This window comes from Pezoporus wallicus, unplaced genomic scaffold (genome assembly GCF_028554395.1).
Source record: "Pezoporus wallicus isolate ANWC-B61680 ecotype Strahan unplaced genomic scaffold, APGP_CSIRO_Pwel_v1 contig_7506, whole genome shotgun sequence".
NCBI classification, from domain to species: domain Eukaryota; kingdom Metazoa; phylum Chordata; class Aves; order Psittaciformes; family Psittacidae; genus Pezoporus; species Pezoporus wallicus.
This window is the reverse complement of record NW_026637546.1, coordinates 297,743-325,685: the sequence shown is the minus strand read 5'-3', so window position 1 is coordinate 325,685 and position 27,943 is coordinate 297,743. Positions and strand designations below refer to the sequence as shown.

General features: G+C 36.1%; 1 protein-coding gene across 4 annotated transcripts in view; it reads right to left on the bottom strand.

Annotated features, from left to right (window-relative positions):
- RFX3 (regulatory factor X3) overlaps window positions 1-27,943 on the bottom strand; it is a 110,817-nt gene that overhangs the window by 14,251 nt on the left and 68,623 nt on the right. For 3 of the 4 annotated variants that reach the window (XM_057406068.1, XM_057406065.1, XM_057406066.1), the window contains exons 4-9: window positions 25,589-25,847; window positions 14,527-14,601; window positions 9,763-9,944; window positions 9,082-9,201; window positions 3,184-3,305; window positions 2,187-2,299 (exon numbers count right to left, since the gene is read on the bottom strand). In XM_057406068.1, the coding sequence (XP_057262051.1) occupies window positions 2,187-2,299; window positions 3,184-3,305; window positions 9,082-9,201; window positions 9,763-9,944; window positions 14,527-14,601; window positions 25,589-25,847 (871 nt within the window). The remainder of the gene's footprint in view (window positions 1-2,186; window positions 2,300-3,183; window positions 3,306-9,081; window positions 9,202-9,762; window positions 9,945-14,526; window positions 14,602-25,588; window positions 25,848-27,943) is intronic. The other variant, XM_057406067.1, reaches the window with a different exon arrangement.

The following is a 27,943-nucleotide window of genomic DNA, read 5'->3' as shown; positions in this document are numbered from 1 at the left end:
CCGAGTGAAAGATCCTACACCTGGGTCAGAGCAATCCCAGGCACAGCTACAGGTTGGGCAGAGAAGAGATTCAGAGCAGCCCTGCGGAGAAGGACTTCTGGGTGTTGGTCAATAAGAAAACGAGCATGAGCTGCCAGTGTGGGCTCACAGCCCAGAAAGCCAACCGTATCCTGCGCTGCATCAAAAGGAGCGTGACCAGCAGGTCGAAGGAGGTGATCCTGCCCCTCTACTCTGCTCTTGTGAGACCTCACCTGGAGTATTGTGTGCAGTTCTGGTGTCCTCAACATAAAAAGGACATGGAACTGTTGGAACAAGTCCAGAGGAGGGCCATGAGGACGATCAGGGGACTGGAGCACCTCCTGTATGAAGACAGGCTGAGGAAGTTGGGGCTGTTCAGCCTGGAGAAGAGAAGGCTGCATGGAGACCTCATAGCAGACTTCCATTATCTGAAGGGGGTGTATAGGGATGCTGGAGAGGGACTCTTCATTAGGGACTGTAGTGACAGGACAAGGGGTAACGGGTTAAAACTTCAACAGGGGAAGTTTAGATTGGATGTAAGGAAGAAATTCTTTACTGTAAGGGTGGTGCAGCACTGGAATGGGTTGCCCAAGGAAGCTGTGAATGCTCCACCTCTGGTGGTGTTCAAGGCCAGGTTGGACAGAGCCTTGGGTGATTTGGTTTAGTGTGAGGTGTCCCCACCCACAGCAGGGTTTTTGGAACTGGATGATCTTAAGGTCCTTTCCAACCCTAACTATTCTGTGATTCTATGATTCTATGATTTGACACTGTCTCCCAAAGCACTCCCCTGGAGAAATTGGCTGCTCGTGGCCTGAATAGGAGGATTCGTCCCTGGGTTGGAAACTGGCTGGATGGCTGAGCCCAAAGAGTGGTGGTAAATGGTATCATATCTAGCTGGTGACCGGTCACAAGAGATGCCCGCAGGGCTCAGTGTTAGGGCCAGTGTTGTTTAATATCTTCACTGATGATCTGGATGAGGGCATCGAGTGTGGACAACACTGGGAGTGTTGATCTGCTGAGGCTTATGAAGGCTCTGCAGAGGGATCCAGACAGGCCAGATCAATGGGGCTGTGGCCAGTGGCATGAGGTTCAACAAGTGCTGGGTCCTGAACTTGAGCCACAACACCCCCATGCAATGCTCCAGGCCTGGGGAAGAGTGGTTGGAGAGCTGCTTGGTGGAGAAGAACCTGGGCGTGCTGACTGACAGAGCTGAACATGCCTTCTTGTGCCCAGGCAGCCAGGAAGGCAACTGGCATCCTGGCCTGTATCTGCAATAGTGTGGCCAGCAGGGCAAGGGCGGTGATCATCTCCCTGTACTCGGCACTGGGGAGGCTTCACCTTGAATACTGTGTTCAGTTCTGGGCCCCTCACTTTGAGAGAGACATTGAGGTAGTGGAGCAGGTGCAGAGAAGGTCAATGAAGCTGCTGAAGGGTCTGGAGAATACACTTTATGAGGAACGGCTGAGGGAACTGGGGCTGTTTAGTCTGGAGAAGAGGAGGTTCAGGGGCGACCATATCAGTCTCTACAACTACCTGAAAGGAGGATGTAGAGATGAAGCAGCTGGTCTCTTTTCCCTAGTAACTCGTGACAGGACAAGAGGTAATAGCCTCAAGCTGCACCAGGGGAAGCATGATGGAGCCCTGCTTTCCTGGGGATGGCTGAACACTTGCGTGCACCTGTCATGTCGCTGGAGGCAGTGAATGAATTCCTTTTTTTGTTTTCCTTGTGTGTGTAGCTTTCACTTTACTTATTTAATGTCTTTATCTCAACAAATGAGAGTTCACACTTCCACCCTTCTGATTTGTCTTCCCTAGCCCACTGGGGGGGAATGAGCAAGTGGCTGTGTGGGGCTTAGTAGCTGGCTGAGGTTAAACCACTGCAATTTCCTACTGACTAAACCAAAAATCTGTATGTATAATCTGAAGACTAGTTGCTGTAACGTTCTGAAAACATACACATAACTACATTTCATTGTCAGTGTCTATTATATAATACTTTTTCTCCCCTGTAAAGAAAAACCTTTTTACAAATGTTAATAAGGGGGGGGAGGGGGGGGGGGAAGGGAAGTCACATATTACTAACATGGCTGTAACAGTATATGGCATTACTGTCTTGTACTTCACCAGAAGAGATGAACTTTAAAAAAATAATGATTTCCAGGAAATACCTCACAGTGCTCTCGATAAAGACTCTGCAGTGATTTGATGTCCTCAAAGGTAGTACCATCTGGGAGAGAAGATATTTCAATTTCTCCAAATTCTGGAAGTACTCGAGATGCATCTGTTTCCATGACAACATAATGAAAGAGGCTATTGTTAATAGTGCCAGTTACAGTATGATTAAGGAAAAAATTACGGATGATACAAAGAAATCATTTCCAGAAGGTCATAATTTTCTAAGAGAAAAGTTTTTCATACCTGTCATATGTTAAAAGTTATAAAGAATTTCAGCCACATTTCTTAATCAGAAAAAAATACAAAATTATTCTTAAAGACTTTAAAAAGATGTCATGTACATACCACACCTATAAAAAAGCTAACACACGTTTTCAGACTATTACAGGATGGAGGAAAATATCTATGTCAGTGTATGAAAGATTAATCCTTTAACAGTTTTTTCTTGTTCAGCTGAAGAGTTTCTATGTAGCCAGGTATGATGGGGCTTAGTAGACTCAATATACATTTTTATTTGAAATTTACTAGACTTTCAAGTAGAGCCACAGTCACAAATTGTTTCCAAGAGACAGGCTGATAAGAGAAAAATGCTGGACTGAAAGATACCTGGAAAGGAAGACGCAAAACATTTTAATGCTACCCTTATGTTCTCAAAGATTTCAATAATAACAAAATTAGGGCAGAAGATTTGGTACTTGAAAACCCAACCAAATAATCCTACATCTTCTGTAGTAACACAACCAAAGAGTCTTGCTACCTAAAAAAAGAATTTGCATATTTTATTCCTTTTATAGTTATACGATGTGTAATATTATGTAAAGCTCACCACACAGAACATGTAATTTAACTGCCTTTTTGAGCAGTTGTAAGAATTTTGAGGTGGTTATGGTAACTTCAGAAGCAACTAATATACTTACGTGACTTCATATTCAAGTGATAATGAAGTTCATCTTACTTAATTATGCAGTATTATAAAACCCGCTTTCATACCTAAAAACTGTTGATGATGTTGACTTTGGGCAATTACAGTTTGTTCAACAGATGTGCCTGTCTGTTGACCACTTCCTGTGAAGCCATCTGCAACTCCATCCACTTTCTGCATAGGCTTATACCTATAAAAATATAGTGTACAGAATTATCCCTTCTGTTCACTTCTTCATAAATAAGAACATACAATATATGTTCACTCTGATTTCTCCATCTCAAAATAAAATTTTGAGGAAAAGTAAAAACAGAATTAACACATTTTAATTTATTTTGTAAATAACAGAAGCAGTTACTAAGGGAAGCAAGACCATTAGCAAGCATTACAGAATACCTAAAGGTGCTATTATAGCACCACTACCCATTTCCAATTTATTGCAGAATTTAGCATAGAAGCAGCATAAGAACAGCTAATTTATACTAAAAGGAAACAAATGCTTCCCTTTCCAAACAATTTGGCTTCCCAGTAATTATGTAATTCAAAAATAATATTTCATTGCCTTAAGAAAAAACAACATTACTGTCTGAGGATAGTAAAGGCTTTTCAAATCCAACAAACTTCTCTCATAAGCATAGAAGGCCTGAGAAAGCTACTTGGAAACTTAAACTCTTCACTAGTCAGTTCTCAGACTCTTTTATAGAGGAGAAAAATCACAGTGATACAAATAGGAATGCTGATTTTGTTGGTCAAGTGTTGTCTCGACAATCAGTCTTAACAGGCTGAAGATCGCATCTGTCACTTCCAACACAACTGAGAATTCACTCCGTCCCAGATCTTACTGGTTACATCTTGGACACTTTGTAATTCTGGAAAATATTGTAACCACTGGAAAAGAGAAGTAAGAGGAACCTCAAAGCTAAGGTGTGTTTTAACAATCACTCAGATTGGAATTGTGCAGGCTGTGAAAACTCCATGTTAACTTCAGAAATGTGACAAGAAATTTCACGCTTTATGCATTACTTTGGGAACATTTCCGTTTGTTTCCAGTAAATATAAACCACCACTGTCTCATGTAATTACTGAGATTTTACTTTAAAAAGAAGTTCCTCTGGAAAACACCCATTCTAGGCATTCCTGACATGAACGCATACAACAAAAGACAGACAGAAAACACACTTTTTACAGAAAGACTGGTCTGATTAACAAATAGGTTTGTAACTGCTGGAATTTCAGTGCTTGAGAAACAAGAAGACACCTGCACCTATCTCTAGGACATTTGCATAAAGTTTCACCTTCTGCAGTGGTCCAGTGCAAAAGCCTTTGATGTTGAAGACAACAGTGAAACTCTCAGTAACTTTTCTAATAAAGAAAAAAATTACTCTCTGGTGTCACTGAACTTTTCCAAATAAGCTTATTATTACTTGATGAATGCACCTGCAATTCAGGCAGTTCATCTGGGAAAAATGTTTAACCTCCCTCTTATTATATATTACATTTACAAATACCAGGCAGAAGACCAACTTCTGGGAATATTTGTAAATCTAAACCTATACTTTAATATAGTTTCAGTACTTTCTGCAAAATGTGTTATTTTACTGACCCTTCAGCTCCTGAAATGGGGTTTTGAATACATCAGAATAACATGCCTCTAAGAGTTTTTCAGTTATGAAAAAAAAAAAATTAATTAAAATATAAAAGGCAACTTAATCCTCTGGTGCTAAGAATCAGGATTATCCACCTACTTAATCCACTGTGCTTTATATAAAATATGCTGGGCAAAATTCTTAATTCTGGCACTGTAACAGGTTAACTTCTCTCAAGATCTAACCAGTTCAACAACACTAGAAAATCACTTATAAAATGAAACCAAAGAATGAAAAAAAAAAGAAAAAAAAATCTTTTTCAGGAACTTCAGATTAAACATAAGGAGATGGTGGTTAACAACTTTAGATCTGCTGGTTTTCATAAGTAGAGCTTTGCCAATTTAGACATCAAACAGTCCTCCAGAATTCTTTAGTTAAATTTGAGCTGTATTTGGTATATGAAGAAAATTGTTATAATTTCCTAACTGGTAAGAGTGACCAGATTTTTAATCTATTTCTCCATTTTACTCACTACTAACCTATACCTTATTTAATCTTTCACATTTTATTTCAAATTACTAGGTGCTAGGAGACTGGGAGAAGAAAATAAAGTAAACTGACCTTCCATGAATATTAAAGCTTCCTAATGATGCCTGACCCAGAAAGGACACCATTTGAATATTATATAGGTTAGGATAAACACAGTAAAAGATTGCAAAGTCTTTTATTAACAACAGACATTTTTTCAATTTGTGCAAAGGTATTAAAATAAAAATAAAAAAAACCAACACTAAACCACTGAATCCAGAACACAGAATCAGGAAATTCAGAAATGACACTGAATGATGCACTGGTCTCACTTTGCAGTTAATTTAGAATGCAACTTCATTAAGTTCCACAGTCTAACTGTGACATAACTTTAGTAACAGAAACTTCCTCTCTCACTGCACAACAGATTAACCACTTCCTGATTAAAATTCATGTGCAGCAAACAATCCATATTCCTCAACAAGTTAAAGCAGAAGACAAAGTATAATAAATGCCTGCTTGGTTTGAAATGCATATATGAAGTTAGTAGGGAAAAGAAACAGGCTGAAAATTATCAAAACTATGAGAGGTCAAAATGGATTGACTAAGTCACAAGACAGCCAAAATCCAGATACTAGCTTTTTCAGTTAATTTTTTCTTCAAATTTTGTTGTTTGCTTGTACTGCCACCACACTGACCCTATTTGGATTTTACTCTTAAGTCTCAGAATTAGTATTTTTTCTGAAAAATCTGACTCATAGAATAGAATCATAGAATAGTTAGGGTTGGAAAGGACCTTAAGATCATCTAGTTCCAACCCCCCTGCAGGGACACCTCACACTAAACCATATCACCCAAGGCTTCATCCAACCTGGCCTTGAACACCACCAGGGATGGAGCATTCACAACCTCCCTGGGCAACCCATTCCAGTGCCTCACCACCCTCACAGTAAAGAATTTCTTCCTTATATCCAATCTAAACTTCCCCTGTTGAAGTTTTAACCCGTTACCCCTTGCCCTATCACTACAGTCCCTAATGAAGAGTCCCTCCCCAGCATCCCTATACACTCCCTTCAGATACTGGAAGGCTGCTATGAGGTCTCCATGCAGCCTTCTCTTCTCCAGGCTGAACAGCCCCAACTTCCTCAGCCTATCTTCATACAGGAGGTGCTCCAGTCCCCTGATCCTCATGGTCCTCCTCTGGACTTGTTCCAACAGTTCCATGTCCTTTTTATGTTGAGGACACCAGAACTGCACACAATACTCCAGGTGAGGTCTCACAAGAGCAGAGAAGAGGGGCAGGATCACCTCCTTTGACCTGCTGGTCACACTCCTTTTGATGCAGCCCAGGATATGGTTGGCTTTCTGGTCTGTGAGCCCACACTGCAGCCAGCTCATGTTCATTTTCTTATTGACCAACACCCAGAAGTCCTTCTCCACAGGGCTGCTCTGAATCTCTTCTCTGCCCAACCTGTAGCTGTGCCTGGGATTGCTCCGACCCAGGTGTAGGATCTTGCACTTGGCACGGTTAAATTAAAATAAAAACAGTTCCAAATATACCATTGTGCATACACTAGAATGACTCAAAAATAATGTCGAGGCTATATTTCAACAAAAGCATGTTTATCGGAAATCAAATATGGTAAAAGCATAAAAGATTTAAGGAATGCATATTTCATGTGTGTGTTCTTAAGTCATCTCTCCTCAGTCCAATAAGCATTGTTGAGATATGTCTAATCTACAAGCCTAAGCAGAATTTATATTTTTAAGCCACAATCACCTCACCCTAACCATACTATACACAAAATATCTGTGCTTGTTACAGATAAAAACTGTGATTTTTTTCCTGAACTACTCCATTAGGAAGTTCTTTAGTAGTATATCATGTAAGTTCTCTTATTGTCATTATAGGATATTGTGTCTTAAGAAACCTGTAGCCTGGTTTTAAAGATGCCAGCGTTTGTTGCCCTGCATCTTCAAAAAGAATACCATGATAAAAGTGTGTAATATCCACGTTGCCCATAAACATAAGCCCCCTTTAAAAAGTTCTATCAATACATGATGCTTTGGACTCATAGTGTCTTGGTTTAAGGGTAAGGTGTGACTGAAGAGTACATTGCAGAAACAGGAGAATACGGGAGAGAGAACAGTAGAAAAATACAGATTATTTTCTACATAAAATAAGTACATAGGTTAAACAGCATCCACAGGAAGTAGTGGTTCATGATTTCTGGTTAGAACAATAATATATGTGTTAGTTGAATGTTGTACTGCAGATTAACAGCAGAGTTATTGTACATACTAAAAAGAAAAGAAAAAAAATGTGCAAAACATGGGTTAAAGGAAGGTATCCATTAACTGCTACACAATGCTGTACATGTGATTTCATTCAAATATAATCAGGGAACATACTACATGAAGATAATGTTAAGGAAATATCACCAAACACACCTAGGTAAGTTAAATAAGGGAACTACCTAAGACATATGCTGGTGCTAAAGAAAATAATAAAGCAAACAATAAAGAAAAGTAGTATCCACTTCAAAGAATTCTACAAAGAATTCTATGAATCTAAAATAATTTTGTCACTGTGAATCAAGAAGATGACAAAAGAGGTGATTATGATTACATAACTGCAGAAATTTCTCCAGAAACAAGTTCATAGAAAATATTGTAGTTATGACCATTGTGGCATACATCTTGGTGCATACATGTGATTTTGAATATGAATGAATTAAATCTGTAAGTGAATGAGCATAAGTTGGTAAAATAAGCTTGCTTGGACATTTATTAAATATCTATCACCTTTTCTTACCATATAATCCTGTGATGATTTTTGTAACAAGGATTTCCCACATGATCATAGTGGGACACATCTCATGTTTCCACACAAGATAGTAAAGACCATATATTTTGCAATGAATATGTAGTTACTGCTGTAACTACCTCTGGAAGTGATAGTAAAACCATTTCAGATTAAAGTGGTATCTGAGTTTGAATTTAAAATCTAAGGTTGCGTTTTCCATGTCCCAGTTGTGTCCAAGGCCACAAATTATGCCTAGTACACTAACTGGAAGTTTTTCAGGGGGTAAAAGCTCTAAAGATGTCTTGCTTGGTACACTACTGTTCCACATATGAGTTTCGTGAAATGACACATCTTAGATATTTCACTTTAGGGTAATATGGGAGGCCAGTGATATCAGCCAAATGAAAAGAAATTTCAAATAAATGTACTGATTTCCACTTCTTTCCTAAAATTTTCTGTTCAGGATAGTTTTTCATATGCATATTCATGTACTCTTTCACCACCAGAATAGCTCTTCTGTGCCACTGCTTTTGAATACTTCTGAGCTTTCACAGGATCCTCAGGAACAACAGATGCTGAAGGAAAATACTCAAAATCAACTCAGAGGAAAACCATTATGGTCACATTAATTGTTTGCAGGGAGAGGGGATAAACACCAAACTGAAACTAATAATAAGCTGTCTTATAAGCAGTTTATAAATAAAATTATACAGTAATGAAAACAAACAGCAAAAATCGAAATTTAAACTGTCACTACTTTTCTTTATCTTCGAATTCAAGATAGTGGACTCTGTTCACACATCTCATTTTATTATTATTATTATTCACAAATTTATGATTTACAATCTTTCTACATTTTCACAATCTTTCTTGTTGCCTGATACATAACTTCAGTGACATCAGCTGGCTATCTAGCAAATTTCTATTTTTCACAGCAGAGAAGTTTAACAAAAGTTGCATTATAATTTCAACTCTTCATGTGAGGAAAAGTAAGGCATTATGATCTAGAAATATTAATAAGTACTCATGTCCATTTCACACTTTACCTCTGCTTCTGCTGCATCGGCTGTTGTCTCATAGCCATATATTGCATGTCCTCTTGTAGTCGATTAAGAGGAGAGTCTGGCTTGACGCGAATCCCATAATAATGATATTTGGAGTTCCCCCTTTATAAAAGAGCAAAAATTAAAAGAACAGCAACGCTAGTTTTATGCATCTACATTACATTTAATTCATAATTTACACTAACTAGAAAACATTACCCACAGATCAGGCAGGCCTGATCCTCTAGTTTACATGGGTGTCATTTTACCACCTTTGGGAAATCTATTCACTCTCTTAAACAAGTATTTTCCAACATCATAACTCATAATTCACTTTAGTGAGAAAAATCAAATTCATAATTCATAAAATTTACATACAACTTACATACCTAGTTATGAAGAAACACAATTCTTAGTAATTTCCAAACAAAAACCTACATTTTATTTGTATTGATAAAAATCTGCACTGCATTTATCAAAATGTAAACACATAAACAGTCAAAACATATGTAGAATTACAATAACATCTGGAAAAGCACAAAACTGTCTAACACTGAGACAGAACTAAGACAAAACCAGTGTAATATTTGATTTATTTTTTTGGTAGCAGAGAGGTTTCTATACTCATAATTATTACTTGTTTTTGTCTATTATTTTCATTACTGTTATTTAATTAACACAAACCTAGTTCCAAGTCTTCTGGTCCGTAATCCCATGAAGATTGATCGTATGAGTTTTCCAAAGGAGGCAGCATTTACCGGATCCAATTTGTGTTCCTGACAATGTCGTAAGTAATGGTTGTAAAGGGTACTTCTTGGAAGGCTCACTCCTTCTGCAGTTTCATAGTTGTCTAAAAGCCACTGAAGCTATATCACATACAAAACAGAGAAAAAAAACCCAAACATTCTTACTTTATTAAAAATATTTTAACCACACAATATTAACTTACGGAAGTTCTGAAACCACTCTTCAGGTCTATTAAACAATTACTTCTTCCTTCAGAGGTTCCTTAAATGCTAATTCTACCATATTGCTTTAAGATCTTCAGAATTACCAGGAAATAGTAGAATTCATTGCATTCAGACCTCAGATAAGTGTCCACTTCTTAAAATATTTTTGATTCAGTAACACATACCAGTATTTGATAAAGGTATCTATGCTTTGGAAGCAAACTGTTGGTACTGCAAAGAGATACCTAATCATGTATGCAATTCAGATAAATTGCAGAAAACAAACTCCTTGGACTAACCACAGCGACAATGTATTTATTAACCTAGAATATCATACTGTTTTTCTTTACCTGATGCAAAAAAAAAAACATTACAACACCTAACTGAATAAGGTATTTTTAACTCTCAGATACATATAAAAGTTATTACATATAAGTGAAAGAGCAATCTAGACAACATTGAAAATAGCTGGTACATCTATAAATCATTAGGGGTACAATCCTTTTTACTTGTAGCCTGTTTGCCTTTGACTTCCAGAAGGAACAGAATTATATACTTGGAAAAATATTAATCTTTCCATGTGACCGTGGTACGTGTTTTTAGATACACACATGAAAAGTAGTGCACACTCATGTAACACCTCTAGTTGTCACTAATTAACAAAAAGATAAAAAGGACAATTTAAAACTTCTAGATTTAACATTATAGGAGAATGTCAAAATAGATACAAAATAATATAGGTTGAGGATGCATTAAAATTCCATTGTTTTAGGGTTTTGATATGCTAACATTTTCCTTACATTCCTCCAGAACTTGCCATGCTTTCAGTTCCCTGTAATTTTCCTTTAGATATAGATTGAATGATTCACAAATCTAATTTTCTGTTTAAATTTTTCTCACTGTTTTCCTAAGTATTTATACCAAAATAATACAGTGTTATTATTCAAGCTTGCTAGCATCACAGATCTTAGCAAAACTTGGGATTTAATTTGATTATCCAGTGGAAATGCATACTGAGGATATTTTATCTCCAAGACTTGCTACAAACTTTTACTCTGATGAGCTAGATATTCATACATATTTGTCATAATTTTCAATTTAGTCCACCAAAGCAGTAACTAGTATTACCAGAACACAAATTCTTAAGTGACAATAAAAGCTAAATATGTTCTATGTATGTTCTTTGAAGAAATATTTTATTTTAGAGCAGTGCATAAATTCTGTTCTATCAATGTTTACTGTAACTTACCATGCAAAGAATATGAATATTTTAGTGTGCAATAGCCATGAAATGTTTCAGTCCTGATCTTTATCACAAAATTGTTTTGTACTTAAGTACAGATGATAATACATTGAATTCCCAGCTATGTTTTAGTAAAAGTGAGAAATTCATCAATAAAAATGCAAAAAAATTTTTTACTATACAATTCACTCTAGAACATTCAAACACCATTTCCATATTTACTTTTTATTGAAAACATGCTCAGAACTTTTCCAAGTTTTTTAAAAGCAAGCTCTAGAAGAGGTACAAGTAAGATATAAATGCTTCCAAGACACAAAATTCTTAGCTCGGTTTGCAGGTAAGTTTGCATTTTAAATATACAAAATTTAAAAGTACACCTAATCATCTTTATATGAGTTATCATATTATTTTTCAAGTCTCCGCATTCACAACTGCTTCCAAATTGAGCATCTGCCATTTTATAATAAAACTGAAGAAAAATAATAATCATAAACTTTAACTTTTATCTGAATGTATTAAACTTACTTCACTAATGACCTGCCATAAGCCTGTCTGGGCTCAGAAACAAAGGTAATTACACCTTTCAGCTATTTCATTTTATCTGTATTTAAAGGTTATGTATTACATCTATATCTATATTATATACATTTTAATAAAATTTGTCATATATTAATAAATCTATAATTTAATCAGCCCAGATACAAAATGTGAAGTATTACTGCCTTTCCTAAAGGGACAACTCTGTCAATCCTGAAACACTGACAAACAAAAAATTCTTATTTTCCAATTAAGTTCTTTATGTAGCATTAAAGATATTTTCCTCCAGATGACTTCTAACCTATTATGAATCATTTTAAGTGTACTTCAATAATGATATGAATTTATAACAGATCCTATTTCAACCATAACTTCCATTATTCAACACCAAAAAAATCACTAATGAAACAAACAAACAAAAAACAAAAGTGCAATGTGGGAATTTTTTTGCCTCATTCTATCAGGATGAAATATAATTCTAAAACTGAGCTGTTCAGGTTTGAATCCTGGCTTTTAATTCATAATACTGTCCATATTGTATGGGTAAGATGGGTAAAGGTATGAAATATTTACAGAGTCAGACCTGTTAAATTGACTGTGACTCCAACTAAGCAGCAGTGCTTATAAAATACTTAACTAGCAACTAATTAATTCAATTTCATGCAAAAATAAATCAGGAAAGAAAAGAAAACAGAGAAGAAAGAATAAACTCCTTAAAATGAACACAGATGAATTAGGAAAAAAAAAAATCCTAGACAACCTCGCAGAGATGTCATAGGGTGGAAATCCAAATTCCAAACCCAGTATTGAAAAAAAAGATAAATAATAATTATCAGTGAAAATCTAATTGAACACACAAATTAAATTCTATTTTCAAGCCTATTAAACCCAATTATTGTTATAAATGCCTAACCAAACCAGTAGAAGAGTTTCAAGAGACAAAAAACTTTCTCCACACTATCCTTACTTGAGTTAAAAACAGGAAGCATTGCTTTAAAAATAGGTAAAATATCCACTAAGTTTGATGTAGATTGCTAACATCTTCCAAAATGACCAAGGCTAGGAAAGACTTACTGACACTCTTCCAAAATGACCAAGGCTAGGAAAGACTTACTGACAAAAGAACATGTACTGGTACTTCTGATTTTTTTTTTCCCCAAAGATATAACACAATCAGAATAAATTTGAAAAAGACAGTCAAGAGAGAAATATCATGTAAAATTTCATAGTTGAATGTGACTCTCATTATTAGAAACACATTGTGAGCAACGCATAGCATCAGGAATGAGTGGAACATAATATACTGCAGCACAGCAGCTTACCTTGTAATTCTTCTTGGTTTTATACCAAGATTCCGGACTACATATAAGATAAACACAAACTTAACAACAGTTCAAGTGTTTCAAGTCTTAACATAAATTTCTGACACTTTGCCAAAAAAATGTTATGGACCTTTTAAAAATTACATTTAAAAAATAATTTTTATATTATTTATTTTCATTTTCATAACAATTTTTATACTGTTTCCAGAATATGCATTTTGTAAGCATCCGAGGTGGAATCTAAAAGACTTTTTGTGTCACATTTTGTATGACTTCCTGTAATTCAATTTTCCTTTTTAACTTCTGGCATTTATTCTAAAGAAAAAAAGGTAATTTCACTTAAAATTTCCACAAAACAAAACTTTGACATAACTAGACCCATACAGAAAAAGCCAAAACCCAAACCTGTCGAAACATGTATTTTTAATTTGATTTCTGAGGTACAGCCTCTATGACCACATTCTTATATTAAGACCACAAACCAAATTTAAATTTCTTCTGTAAAACTATAAAGGAATTTGAATGTATGTAATTCATAAACCTGAGAAGGAAATAAGAGGTAAGGTGAATACAAACTAATCAATGTGGCAAAATACAAAATATAAACCCACAAATACTAACAGGAAAAAAAAAAAATCAAGAAAGACTAGCAACTTACAAATCAATATTATTATTTATATATTAAAAATTAATTTGGGGCCTTTTCCAGTGATTTTAAAGTTACGTATAATGAAATCATCACTGTATTACTGGAGATCATGTTTTTACCCAAATATATTTTGGATTTGTATATTGAAAGTTCTTCACTGTAAGATTTGAGGAGTAAGAACAAAGCAAAAGGCAGCTGGATAATACATTTTTTCTGTACTTCAAATTAAGATAATGCTTTCGACTTTTTTCCAGTTCATCATAAAGAACTGTAGGACTCTTACGTAAGTTGTTTCATAATAAACTCTCTACTCAGAATAAACAAAGAAACACCTAAAAATAAAGATATTACTTAGGCATGCTGTCTGTTTCTTCTCTTCCTATTCACATGCTCTAAAATTAATATAGGGTATGGAGTCTTTGATTTGTAGATAACTTTATTTAAAATGTCAAAAGCCATTATTTGAACTTTATTTTGACATTTACACCATAATCCACAAAACAGTCAAATGTATTAACTTGTCTTAACGTAAGTGTAGAGCATGGGAAACAGGTAACACTATGCAATATACCATAAAGACATTTCATCTGACAAAATAAAGCCATGGGAGATGTAGTAGAAATTACAAGCAACTAAGATGAGAAGATTAAGAACAAAAAATAGTAATAAAATAAAACAAACATTTAGAGGCAGGCTAAGCATGCAGAACAAGCAAGAGAGAGTGTATGTGAAGAAGAGACAACTTACATGGCTGTTGAGAAGAGAGCTTCTGTGAGTGGACAGACCATCAGACTTTTGCAGTGTCTCAATCGCCATTTCAATCTGATAATAGATGTCATTAAAAAAAGGACTCAAGACGAGATAGTAAAAAAGCCTGATCAGAGAAGATTTGACAGATTGCTTACAGATCAATAGAAATGCCTCCTTTATGCCTAGCCAGGGCATATGTTCTACCAAAAGGCTTCATTCCAGAGTCCCAGTGAACACAAACCTCCCCAATGAAGCTGGAAAGGCATTTTGCTTGCATATATACTGCAGGATCACAGCATCAAAGTCCATTTTACCTTTCAGCTTGCTCAGGAAATTAAAAGAGTAGATTTACGGGTGAGCTGCACTGAAATAAAAACAACCCAACTGAAAAAAAAAATCATTAATGAAATAAAAAAAAATAAATAAATCCCTAAACAGAATTTTAAGAAAGACCTCCTTATGTTTTCCCTTCAACTATGTTAGGAGGAGACATCCACAGCTTGCAATAAGAACTGAATTAGAAACAAAACTTCAGCTTTTTGGAATCAGAGAATCAAATCCTAAATCCAATTAATTCAACAGCTTTTTCACCATTAATTTCACTGGGACAGGACACCACCCTTACTGCTGCAAGACGCTCTGAACATCCCCAGCTGTCAAAGTAAATGGAAAGTCAGAAGTTACACAGACTGCAGGATCCAGCCTTTGGAAAAGCAGATTTGTTCAGATTTGCCTTTTAAAATGAAAAGCGAACACAGCACTACTAAAATACAAAGTAGTATTTCTTCAAATACAAATGTATGAATACTATAACATCCATTCCCATTCTTTTCTTTTTTTAATATCAACGGATATTTTGACCAGTTTGATAATGACAGCATTAAAGAAAAAAAATTAGAACCTAAGCATAATTTAACTGGGCAGCTAGAAGAGCAAAAACAACAATGAATATGACAGAGACAACAGGATGTGCAGTAAAAAAAAGACATGCAATTAATTAGCTACATTAAATGGCCAAAATGAAAGCAATGGAAACCACCACTTACACTTTCAAAACCACTTATCATTCTCTGTGTAGACCTTTCTTTAATAAGCACTTCCTATCTTACTTCAAATATCGCACCACAATATTAGTGTCACAATTTATCAACATTGGCTGAACTTACTCTCTGTATAGCGGAAACTGAAAAACACTACAGCTGATATTTGAATTTACTGCACATACACAATTAGCTTCTCCCTTTTTTTACAGGGCTACTGACAAACATTTTAGTGCAATAACTGTGAGGAATTGCTTCTTATTTCCCTCTTACAGCTGTTCATTATTAGCTAAAGAAGCCTATTTTTTTAAAAAAGTACATTATTAAAAAAATTAGTATGTAAAAAGTAAAAAAAGATACTCCTACATGGTAATAATGATTTGGTTTTCTTCTTAATATTCTGATTTTGTCTTGCTTTTGTGGAAAGTACTATGAGATCACAGCAGTCAATCACACAAGAAAGATCAAATTTTCAGAACATGCCGCATGTTAAAAACTACACATCCTAAAATTTGTAAAGTCAATTTACAACCACAGCCATAGTATTTCCCTTCTTAACATAATGGTAGGATCAAACAACAAATACTGTACACACATTTAAATCTTAATTCTGAATCTTGGGTTACTTGTTCCACAATGCTTAGTCCACTGCAGTACTACAGCACTGAAATTACACCTCCTACTGCGCATTTCCACTACTGCACTACTCTCATTTTGTTGTTGCAACTTGTGGCCTTGATTGTTCAGAGAATCAAACTGTTAAAAAGTAGTAGTAATTGCTCTTAAAAAGAAAAGTGGCATTACAGATGACACTCATTTCTTGCTGCCATATTGACTCAATGAGTTTTGGTGCTATACAGTGAGAATAAAAATACACAAACTTTCTTTTTCTGCCATCCAAGGAATTTTTGTTGTTGGGGTTTCTTTTAGATTTCACTAGTATGACCACCGAACACAATGAATCTGTATTCACTTTTACAGCATAGCATAAGCCAAGCAGTGTTAGTCACCACTAAAACATGGTAATTACTTCATCAAGCTCAAAAAAGTATGTCACCTGTATTTAAAAGGAATCTTCACCGTACTCTACTATGGCAAGCTTCAGGAGAAATTGTTCTTACTATTAATTATTTTGTTGGTTTTAATCTAAATTTTGATAAAATTAACTTTCTGCTTTATTTGACAGATACATATCTCCAACAACAGAAACCTTCCTATGTAGGCTATATAATCACTTTTAACTAATTCTGAGCAGAAAGTATATTTGACTTGAGGACAGATTTTCTTGGGACTTAATTATTCATCTTGCCCTTTCTGAAAATTTTCAGCTACTGCTTGTTTTCCTCTACTGGTGATCTTCAGGGATCAGTTCTAGGGTGAGTTCTATTTAATATTTTAATCAATGATCTGGATGCAGGATTTGAATGCACCATAAGTAAGTTTGCTGATGATACTGAACTGGGAGGTGCTGTTGACTCTTGAGGGACAAGAGGGCTTGAAGGGGGATCTGGATAGACTGGATCATTGGACAATCATCAGTGCCATCAAATTAACAAGAATAAATGCCAGATTTTGCAGATGGGACAGAGAAATGACATTTCGCTGTCGCAGATCTAAACTGGGAGAGGAGTTGATGGAGAGGAGCCCTGCAGGAAGGGATTTGAGGGCAGTGGTCAACAGCGGGATCTACACAAGTCACCAAAGTGTCCAGGCAGGCAAGAGGACAAACTGCATCAAACACAGCATGGCCAGCTGGTCAACAGAGATGACCAGCTCTGTATTCAGCCTTTAGTGCAGCCTCATCTGGAATACTTTGTGCAGTTCTGGGTCCCACAATTTAAGATGGATGTGAAGGTCCTTGAATGTGTCCAAGGGAGGGCAACAAAGCTGGTGAAAGAGTTGGAAGGCATGTGCTGGGAGGAATGGCCAAGGATGTTGGGCTTTTCCACTTTGGAGAAAAGGAGGATGAGGGGCAACCTCATTGCTCCCTACAGCTGCTTGAGAAGGAGAAGTGGAAAGGGAGGTACTGAGCTCTTCTCCAGGTATCCATTGACATGATGCATGGGAATGGTTCAAAGCTGCACTGGGGGGTTTAGACTGGGCATTAGGTAGCATTTCTTTACTGAGAGGGTAGTGAAACTTTGGAACAGGCTTCCCAGAGAGGCAGTCAGTGCCACAAGTCTGTCAGCATTAAAGAGCATTTGGACAATGCCCTTAACAACATGCTTTAACTTTTGCTCAGCACTGAGGTGGTCAGGCAGCTGCACCAGATGATTGTTGTAGGTCCCTTCCAAATGAAGATTGGTGATGCAGTGGGTTTTATTACGATATTTTGTAGACAGACTATGAGAGTCATTTTAACACTTAAAATTATATTCTGCATAAATACAAAAGGTAGACTGATGCCCTTGCATTTTTAGCAATGTGCAGTGAGAGATTCCGGGCACAACTAACTAACTGTACATCTGAAATGGTAAATGGCAACAAGAATTATACATTCATTTAATTGAATATGTGACTATTCTCTTAACAAGACTGAAAACTATTAAAATGTTCCGACTGACAACTGAAATGTGCACCCCCATTGTTGCACAACTCCAACTAAACCATGATAAATGTTACACTACCGGTAGGAAAAATAATCAGTTTGTATGGCAACATAAACATTATAAAATTAGAGCATGATAGGTATGAAAACTATGATTGCAGACTTCTCTTTCAATTAATGTGCCAACTGAAACACTGCCTTATATTCTGACACAGTTGTTAATAACTAAGGGTACTACCTGGGGTTAAAAAATTCAACAGAATGATCCCAGTAAAAGCATCTGAAATCCTACAATGTTCAGTCTTTAACTGGTCGACTGATTGGGAAGTTATTAACTGTTCCTAGTTTATATCTTAATATTCATTAACATGTTACTAAAGAAAATATGCATAATAGTCTCTGATGTGTATAGCTAGACATAGCAAATACCTATCCCAAAAACATGCTGAAAAAAGACCTGCCTTCCTTTTAGTATGAAGAAAGAAACAGTTGTGCTAATTAACTAAAAATTCAACTAAATAACACAAAGTATTTACAGTATGTTGTTCTGAGGAAGTCAAGACATAAGAAAACAATCCACAGAACTTTACTCAGAGGGAAACTTAGAGGGAAAAAAGAGGCTTATAAAAGGCAGAGGCAAGGACAGGCAGCCTGGGAAGAACACAGGGATGTTGACCAGGAAGCTAGGGACCAGGTTAGGAAAGCTAAGGCCCAGTTAGAATTAAACTTGGCTACAGATAAGAAAGATAACAGGAAGGGATTCTACAGGTACACTGCGAATAAAAGACAGACTAGGGACAATGTGGGCCCCCTCTGGAAGCTCTCAGGAGAACTGGCTACACAGGATTTGGAGAAGGCTGAGGTTCTGAATGACTTCTTTGCCTCGGTCTTCACTGGCAAATGCTTTGACCACACCACCCAAGTCTTGGAAGGCAGATGCAGGGACTGTGAGAATGAAGACCTTGCGCCCACTGTAGGAGAGGATCTGGTTCACGACCATATTCAGATCCTGAACAAACAAGTCCATGGGACCTGATGAAATCCATTTGCGGGTCCTGAAGGAGCTGGCAAATGAAGTTGCTAAACCACTGCCCATCACAGTAGGAAAATCACGGCAGTCAGGTGAAGTTCCTGACAACTGGAAAAAGGGAAATATAACCCCCATTTTCAAGAAGGGGAAAATGGATGACCCAGGGAATTACAGACCAGTCAGTCTCACCTCTGTGCCTGGCAAAATCTTGGAGCAGATTCTCCTGGAAGGCATGCTAAGGCACATGAAAAACAACAAGGTGCTTGGTGACAGCCAGCATGGCTTCACTAAGGGGAAATCCTGCCTGACCAATTTGGTGGCTTTCTATGATGGAGCTACAGAACTGATGGACAGGGGTAGAGCAGTTGATGTCATCTACCTGGACTTGTGTAAAGCGTTCAACACTGTCCCACACAACATCCTTGTCTCTAAATTGGAGTGACATCAATTTGATGGATGGACCACTCGGTGGGTAAAGAACTGGCTGGATGGCCGCATGCAAACCGTTGTGGTCAATGGCTCAATGTCCAGCTGCAGACCAGTAACGAGTGGAGTCCCTCAGAGATCTGGGTTCGGACCAGTCTTGCTCAACATCTTTGTCGGACAGTGGGACTGAGTGCGCCATCAGCAAGTTTGCCGATGACACCAAGCTGTGTGGCTCATTTGATATGCTGGGGGGAAGGAATGCCATCCAAAGGGATCTTGACGCACTTGTGAGGTGGGCTGATGCCGACCTCATGAAGTTTAACCATGCCAAGTGCAAGGTCCTACACCTGGGTCGGAGCAATCCCAGGCACAGCTACAGGTTGGGCAGAGAAGAGATTCAGAGCAGCCCTGAGGAGAAGGACTTGGGGGTGTTGGTCGACGAGAAAATGAACATGAGCTGGCTGCAGTGTGAGCTCGCAGCCCAGAAAGCCAACCGTATCCTGGGCTGCATCAAAAGGAGCGTGACCAGCAGGTCGAAGGAGGTGATCCTGCCCCTCTACTCTGCTCTCATGAGACCTCATCTGGAGTATTGTGTGCAGTTCTGGTGTCCTCAACATACAAAGGACATGGAACTGTTGGAACAAGCCCAGAGAAGGGCCACAGGGATGACCAGGGTGCTGGAGCACCTCCCGTATGAAGTTGGGGCTATTCAGCCTGGAGAAAAGAAGGCTGCACGGAGACCTCATAGAAGCCTTCCAGTATGTGAAGGGGGCTATAAGGATGCCTGGATAGACTCTTCATTAGGGACTGCAGTGACAGGACAAGGGGTAACGGGTTCAAACTTCCACAGGGGAAGTTTAGATTAGATATAAGGAAGAAGTTCTTTACTGTAAGGGTGGTGAGGCACTGGAATGGGTTGCCCAAGGAAGCTGTGAATGCTCCATCCCTGGCAGTGTTCAATGCCAGGTTGGACAGAGCCTTGGGTGGCATGGTTTAGTGTGAGGTGTCCCTACCCACAGCATGGGGTTTGGAACTGGATGATCTTAAGGTCCTTTCCAACCTTAACTATTCTATGATTCTATGAAGGTCTACAGTTCTAAAGAAGAAAGCAAAGCAGGAGGAAGTCTGGGAGACAGGAGGCACAAGATCCACAAATCCTCTAAACTTCCCACCCCTTCAGTTAATTCATAACGCATAAATGTTTTTTAGCAGTAGTATGATCAACTATTCTTACAGCTCATTTGAAAGAATTAAAAATGATATAATCTGCTTTCTTGTATCTGAAATGGATGCCTTTTTTTTTTTTTTCCACAAAAGATGGCACTGTGCTCAACTGAAGAATTCAATGTCTTGGCAGTGTAAGAGGTCAGACCAAACCATCTAATAATACTTTGTAGCATAAAAATCTGTGCATCTCTGACTGGATCAGAAATGGTTTGGTTTATGCTAAGATGTATCTATCTAAATAAAACTACTAGAAAACTGTGAGAATGGAGGAGGAAAAAGTTCCTCTAGCAAGAAAGAAATTAATAAATAAAATCTCATCTCAAACTATTTTCCAATTCATAACCCATCCACTTCTAATGGACTATTTAAACATTTATTACTTTTTGTTCTTAAAATAATAATAATTCTTCCACTAAAATTATATTATCAGGATATTATATTTACATTGAGTCTTGCTGTTGTCGCTGTTCTCCCTCCTTTAATTACAACACATCTTGCCCAAGTACCATCCCTCCCTTAAAGAGTAAATTTTGCACACTGTGCTTAGTACCAGAAGTTACAATTTGTGTTGATACCTTATGCCCATATTAAGTTTGCTTTTAGTCTCATGCACATTTAGATTTGCACTGAAATAGGATAAACTTCTCCAGCAGCACAAGTGGAGACCTCCTGTGGCTGTTGATGTTGGATGAATGGCAACTGTAATTGCAGATCAGTTAAAGCTTGTTAGAAAACAAGACTAATAGATGGGAGCCTCTTACCAGCTGACAAGTACAACACCACATTTATTACTAGAAACTATATGAATTTTTTAACCTTGTGATATTATGAAATATATTGATTAGATAAACCTGTTTCATCACAAGAACAATCTTTAGATATTTACATATGAAAATTTTTTTTTTTAAAATTAAGGTGGTTTAGATTCCATTATTAACATGGCAGTCCATTCTGCAGTTAGTCTTTTAAATACAGCTACCCCTTTTTTATTGATAGCTGCCAATAAACCTAACAGACAATTCTTTCATACAGGCTTCAACATGCAAAATCATTTCAAGTAGACATCCAGCTAGGGTAAATCACTTCTTATTCAGTGCAATTACAATTTATTCTTACCAATCCACATATATTTTCATGAAAATGGTTGTTTTGGAAAGCTATTTATCTCCCTAATATCTTGTATAGAAGGCCTTATAATCTGAATGCCTGTTTTAGTGAAAAAATCCTGTTTAGTAGGTAGAGAAGTAGTTTAATAGGCCAGCAAAGGATACTGTACAACTGTTGTATGAAAAAAGGAAGAAGCAATGAAATCGATGGAAATGAAGTAAAGAAAATACTAACAAATGTTCTAACATAAACCATGACTGCATGTATGTTGGAATAGTTTTGATAGTGCACCATTCTTAATATTTTGGCTATAAATACACTGCTATTGCTTGCTATAGCTTAAGCAGGACAGCTTTCTTGTATGAACGTTTGACAGAAATTGAAATTAATTAAATCTTACAATCAAAGTATTAGCTCTTTATTAAACCCGAAGCTGAACTCAGAATTACATTAAACCATGAAGAAATGAAGTGAAGACTTAAAAAGTCTCCATGTCTCTTTTACTGAATTCTGTATAAAGCAAATAGCAAACCTGGTGAAAAGTCAATTAATTTTAAATTCTGGGTTTATCTAAGACAAAGTTAATGAAATTGACTTATTTTATATATTAGACCTGAAACTGTTTTGTTTGTTTCTTTTAACTTAAGCTAGATGTATGAGAAATAGATAACATCAATAATAGAATTAATTACCTTGTTACAGAAGGCAATGATTTAATCAGTAAAGGTGAATAACAACAAAACAAATGAAGTTAGCAGCTGAAAAGACTGAAAAGGACTAGTACCTCTATGGCAAAAGAACAGAAAGCTTGTGATGATCACAAGTGTTAATAAGTAAATTCTTATTAATTTCAATAGTCTTTGTCTTCATATGAAAATTCTCCAAACTAATTCAAAATTTAGAAATATTTTCAGAGTGTTATACTAGCAAACCAGCCTGGATACATTATTTTGATGACTCCAATAAATTTGCTATGCAAAAATGAAAAATATTGTGATGGTTAAGATCAAATGAGAATCACAAGTGAAACAACCTCTACCTATCTAAAGTGCAATCCAAATAAGACACCATGTTGCTCTATTCTGTTTAATTATGCCCTCTAGTAAAATGAAAACAGACTTGTTTCTTTAAATTTACAGTTTAAGCATAACCTTTTCTGTTTCAATTAACTCTTGAATATTTCAGCTGAGCCTTACATACCACCAGCCTAAAACTATAAAATCTAAAATCATGTTGTGTCCCACTTCCTTAACAAGAAATGAACTTCTAATATATTCTAATGTCTCATACTTACAGAACTATACCATACATAATAGCACCTTAAAAAACAGAGGATGCTATTTTAATGTTAAAAATGCAATTTAATACTTGTACTTTAATTAGAAGTATTTTTTCCTATCTTAAAGGCAAGCTCATACAGTAGTATAAAAGTTACTTAGAACAACTACCCCAGGATGTTTCATTGGCACATGAACCAAGAGAAAGATGTTGCTGAAAGCATGAACCTCACATATTGATAAATTTTGACAAATTTTACTTCTAATTTTGAAAAAAAAAAATCAAAACCATTTTGAAGTTGAAAAATATAGCATGGAGTTTTGGTATAATTCAAATAATTCTAGGACACCCAACTTCAAGGTACATCTACTGCTCTTCATTTGTGTTTACTTGGTGCATTTAAGCCTCACCTGATTTCATATTCAGTTAAGTATTTCCACTGACTGAATTGTGCTGTTCATGACTAAAGGAAAACTTAAGAGCATGATAATCAAAACACAAAAATGCATTTGTTCTTATCTGACTAAGGAAAAAACTAGCATGATCTCTAAACCAGGAAATACTTGTACTGAAATCTAGAATAATTTAAAACAACTAAGAAAAATAGGAATACTGTTACCATTTAAGTATCGTAATTTCAAATTTTTAAGAATGGCAATTTCAAATTTCAGCCTACCTAGAAGACCTATTCCTTACTTAGAATTATTAAATCACAGAATGGTTTGTGCTGGAAAGGACCTTAAAGACCATCTAGTTCCAATCCCCTGCCATGGGAAGGGACACCTTCCACTAGACGAGGTTGCTCAAAGCCCCATCCAACCTGGCCTTGAACACTGCCAGGGACGGAACATTTACTACTTCTTCTGGTCAATCTGTTCCAGTGCCTCACCACTTCTGCCTATAGAAAATTATCTGTTTTGCCTGTGCTTGGCAATCATAGTCAGGCGAAAAGCTACTGAAATATCTTCCAAATAAGTAAAATGACAAAGTAGTTTAAAGGAAAAAAGAAAACAATGAACTTCAAATCTTGGTTTTAACTGAATGAATCTGAAAGAGGAATGTTTGCGTTTTTTTTCCCAGCAACTCTGTTCTTCTATTAAAATAATGTAAAATACACACAGAGCTTAATATACACTTTTTTGATTTTGTAACTTGAAGATAAGATTCTCTGTTGCTAGCTGAAAGATCCCACTACGTTACTGGGTTTTATACAATTCATAAATTGCAACCTTTCACAATATATATTTTCAAAAATAATATTACACAGGTTTTGGATTAAATAATACTTTTTATATTGTACAGAAACCTTGTATTTATCCATACCACCTTTGTATTTATTCATACCACCTTAAAAATCAAAATAGCGACTTTGTCTGATCATCCAAATTATCCAATGCTATCATAAACATTCATCATAATTCCAAATAGAAGAATATTAGATTTTTACTCATTACCTTTGGTAAAAATAAAGTCCCCTTTGGGTAGCCATGAATCTGTATTGTTAATGACACTTTATCCCCGTCACTATGTTTACCAATTCTTCTTACTGTTATGTTTCACAGTTCTCTTCCCTATTACTTCCAAGTCTCTACATTGAGACTAGAATACCCAGAATTAGGTAAAAGTATTCATTAGTGCTATGCAGCAAAGGTAGCCTAGGTATAAGCCCATTTTCCTAACTGAAATACAGGCTGATTGAGTAAGCTTTTAAGGGCAAGTTTTGTGTTTAAGTGATATTATCTATCACAGTTGTAACAGAATGCATCTTCCCACAGTACTGTAAGACACTTCCCCCACAGATTTTTAATCTGGAACAGACTTTGGAGACATACCATAGGTTAAGTAAGAACAAATTGTTAAAAGGTAGTATCTGAGTATTCTGAACAATTGGAAATATTTTGGAATAAACTACGAAGCCTACACTAATATTAAGCAAAGAAACCAAACAAATGCAGGGAAGTTACACATGTAACAGTCATAATTTATCATTTACATCTAACATAGTTGTACTCAACAACACTGTGGTTTTCTTAAATTTCCAGATTAAATACAAAATCTTAGCTCCTAACCTGACAAATATTCAGCTCAGACAAACTATTATGTGAGCATTCCCAAAGCATTCACTGATACTACATGAATGTAAAAATTTAACCTGTGAAATGTAAATATCTGCAAGCTGTCAAGAGAAAGGCCTGCCTTGATGTTTAAATTTGCACAATATTTTTACTCCTGTATCTTACTTTATATTCTTAATACTAATTTTACAAAAAGTACTATATAGTACTTATTCTGACAACTCAATAGTGCTATACATTCTGTCACAAAAACCTTGACAGTCTGCAAGAACATCTGAGTAGATAAGAAATTAGTCTCAAAGATTTTGCATTGGTCTCAAATACTTACTGTTGCTGGGGAGGCCCGTGTTGTATGAGTCACTGAATGACCAGAATTTTCCATTGAATTGCCAATCAGATAGGTCCCTCCTGAGCTGCTAATAAGCTGTCCTCCTGTGACACCCATTTGAATCCCTCCAGTGCCCACCATGCTATGAGACGAGACCACTGTTGTCACCTGTGCAGAACTTCCTTGAGTATCGAAATAGTTTCCCCCAGTGTTTTGGCTGTACATCTGGGTTTCTGTGTAAGGATAAGTTGTTGATCGGCTTCAAGAAAAGAAAACAAAAGGAAAAGAAATTATCTGTATTGTTCATTTAGCTGAGAGAAATGTTATAATTCTAGAAACGTGTGTACAATAGCTGTAACCAAATTAAGTAAGATTGGCAAACAATCCCTGCCTCCTCAGAGAAAAACATTTAATCAAGTCAAGGCACTAAATAAATAATTCAGTGACAATGTTAAACCATGTATCCACCAAACCTTCCAGAAAAATTTGTCAGTCTTACATTGAAGTGAGAAGGTAATGGAAGTATGACAAAAATTGAGGAGACAGATTTAAGAAAGAGCTCGTATGATTACTAATATAATGCAAAGCAATTTGTAAAGTTCCATACTTTTTATCTGACAACAAAACTGAATTTTAGTCAGATGTCATATATTTTGCATACTGTGCATGTTGCAACATTTCAAAAAAATGATACGAATGTCAGCCAAGAGAACCAAATGTTCGAGAATCCTACATGATCTATTGTCTTTAAATTCATGAAAGTTCTTGGCTGAAACTTCAAATTCTGAGTTCACTGGTATTTCTGGAAATGCAATTATTTTTACAAGGTGAATTGAAAATAGGATAAGAATGCACGATGTGATGAAGGAAAAAAAAATAAAATTAAGAAATAAAACCAAAACAGAACTATGACTTACAAAAAGGTCACAAACATGAAAGAAGTTAGGAGTATGCATTAGTAACACTTTTAAATCACTTTAAACTCTGAAACATTAATGCCTCATTAAGCGGTTTACCCTAACTATTCAGCTATTGAAACCTTCAATCATTCTTTCATGTTCTTAATCACGTCACTACTCTTCATAGTTCATAATCAATTTACAGTTTTTGAATATGTATTTGTTCCCATGTACTAAATTTTTATCTTCTACATATTTCAGATTTGTTAAGTAAATAGCATTCATTATTTCAAAGGCCTGATTCCTCATTTCGGAAAAGCCTGTTTGGAAGTTTTATCCTGTTTCGCGACTGCTAAGCTTTGTATCTTGGCAAGCATAATGATAGAAAGGTCAAAATGTAAACCAAGTCAGTTTACTCAACCAATAATTTTCTTCTTTAAGCTTAAAACCCCATAATACTGCTTGCAATCAACAGGCAACACCATTTTCAAATTCAAAGTTTTCTACTAACTTGGAGCTGCATATGTTGAGATGCACTTAGTCCAAGTAAATAAATCCTATAAGTATGATTCAGAGAAAACAGAGAGGTGACCAGTCTCTGTGTAAGTCTCTAATTTATTTAATATCATCAAAAAACCCACAAAATCATGCAACACCATGCAATTAAACAAGTTCAACAAAAAAATTCACTTTTGTCCCAAAACACAACAAAAGAAGGAAGCAGCATCCAACTTTTATGCAGCTGGTGATTAATATACTTATTCAGGAATTTGAAATCAGTCTTTTTTTTTTTTTTCCCTTTATATAGACAGGGATTAATTAGTTTCTTATCTATATATAGAAAAGGCCATGGCATTTTATTATTTGTTGTTATGGCTTTTTAATTATGAAAACTTACACTAGAGTAATCAGTACACAATGGGCTCAGAGAGAACAATTACTTCTTTAGCTCTAGTAAACATGTAGATAACTCAAGAACATACAGTACCTTATCAACAACTGAAGTCAGAACTTTAGTTGTATTCACATACAGTTTCTCCCTCTCTCTTCAGAGACTTTTGGAATCTCAAAAACTTTAATCTTAAGATCCTAAAAGTTTCATAACCATCATACTGTATTATTTGCTCTCAGCCCTCCTTAAGCTACTTAAAAATTTTCCTTTTTATTTTGAGCATTTCAGAAGCCTCAAGGTCAGATGCAGAAATGCCTTTCAGCCTACTGAAAACAAAAGGGACTAATGACCAAACAGACAGCTTAATTCATTAACATTTACTCAGGAGAGTTAAAATTAGTTATCTGTGCTTTGTAATAACCTCTGTATGTATTTGGGTACCATTCAGGTTCCAACTAATCTGTTTTATCAAGCCAAGGTATCATTGTGATACCTTTTGGTATCATTATGGTATTGTTTATCTTATGATGTGCAAGGTAACTGCTAGCAAAGCTGGTGTGGCAT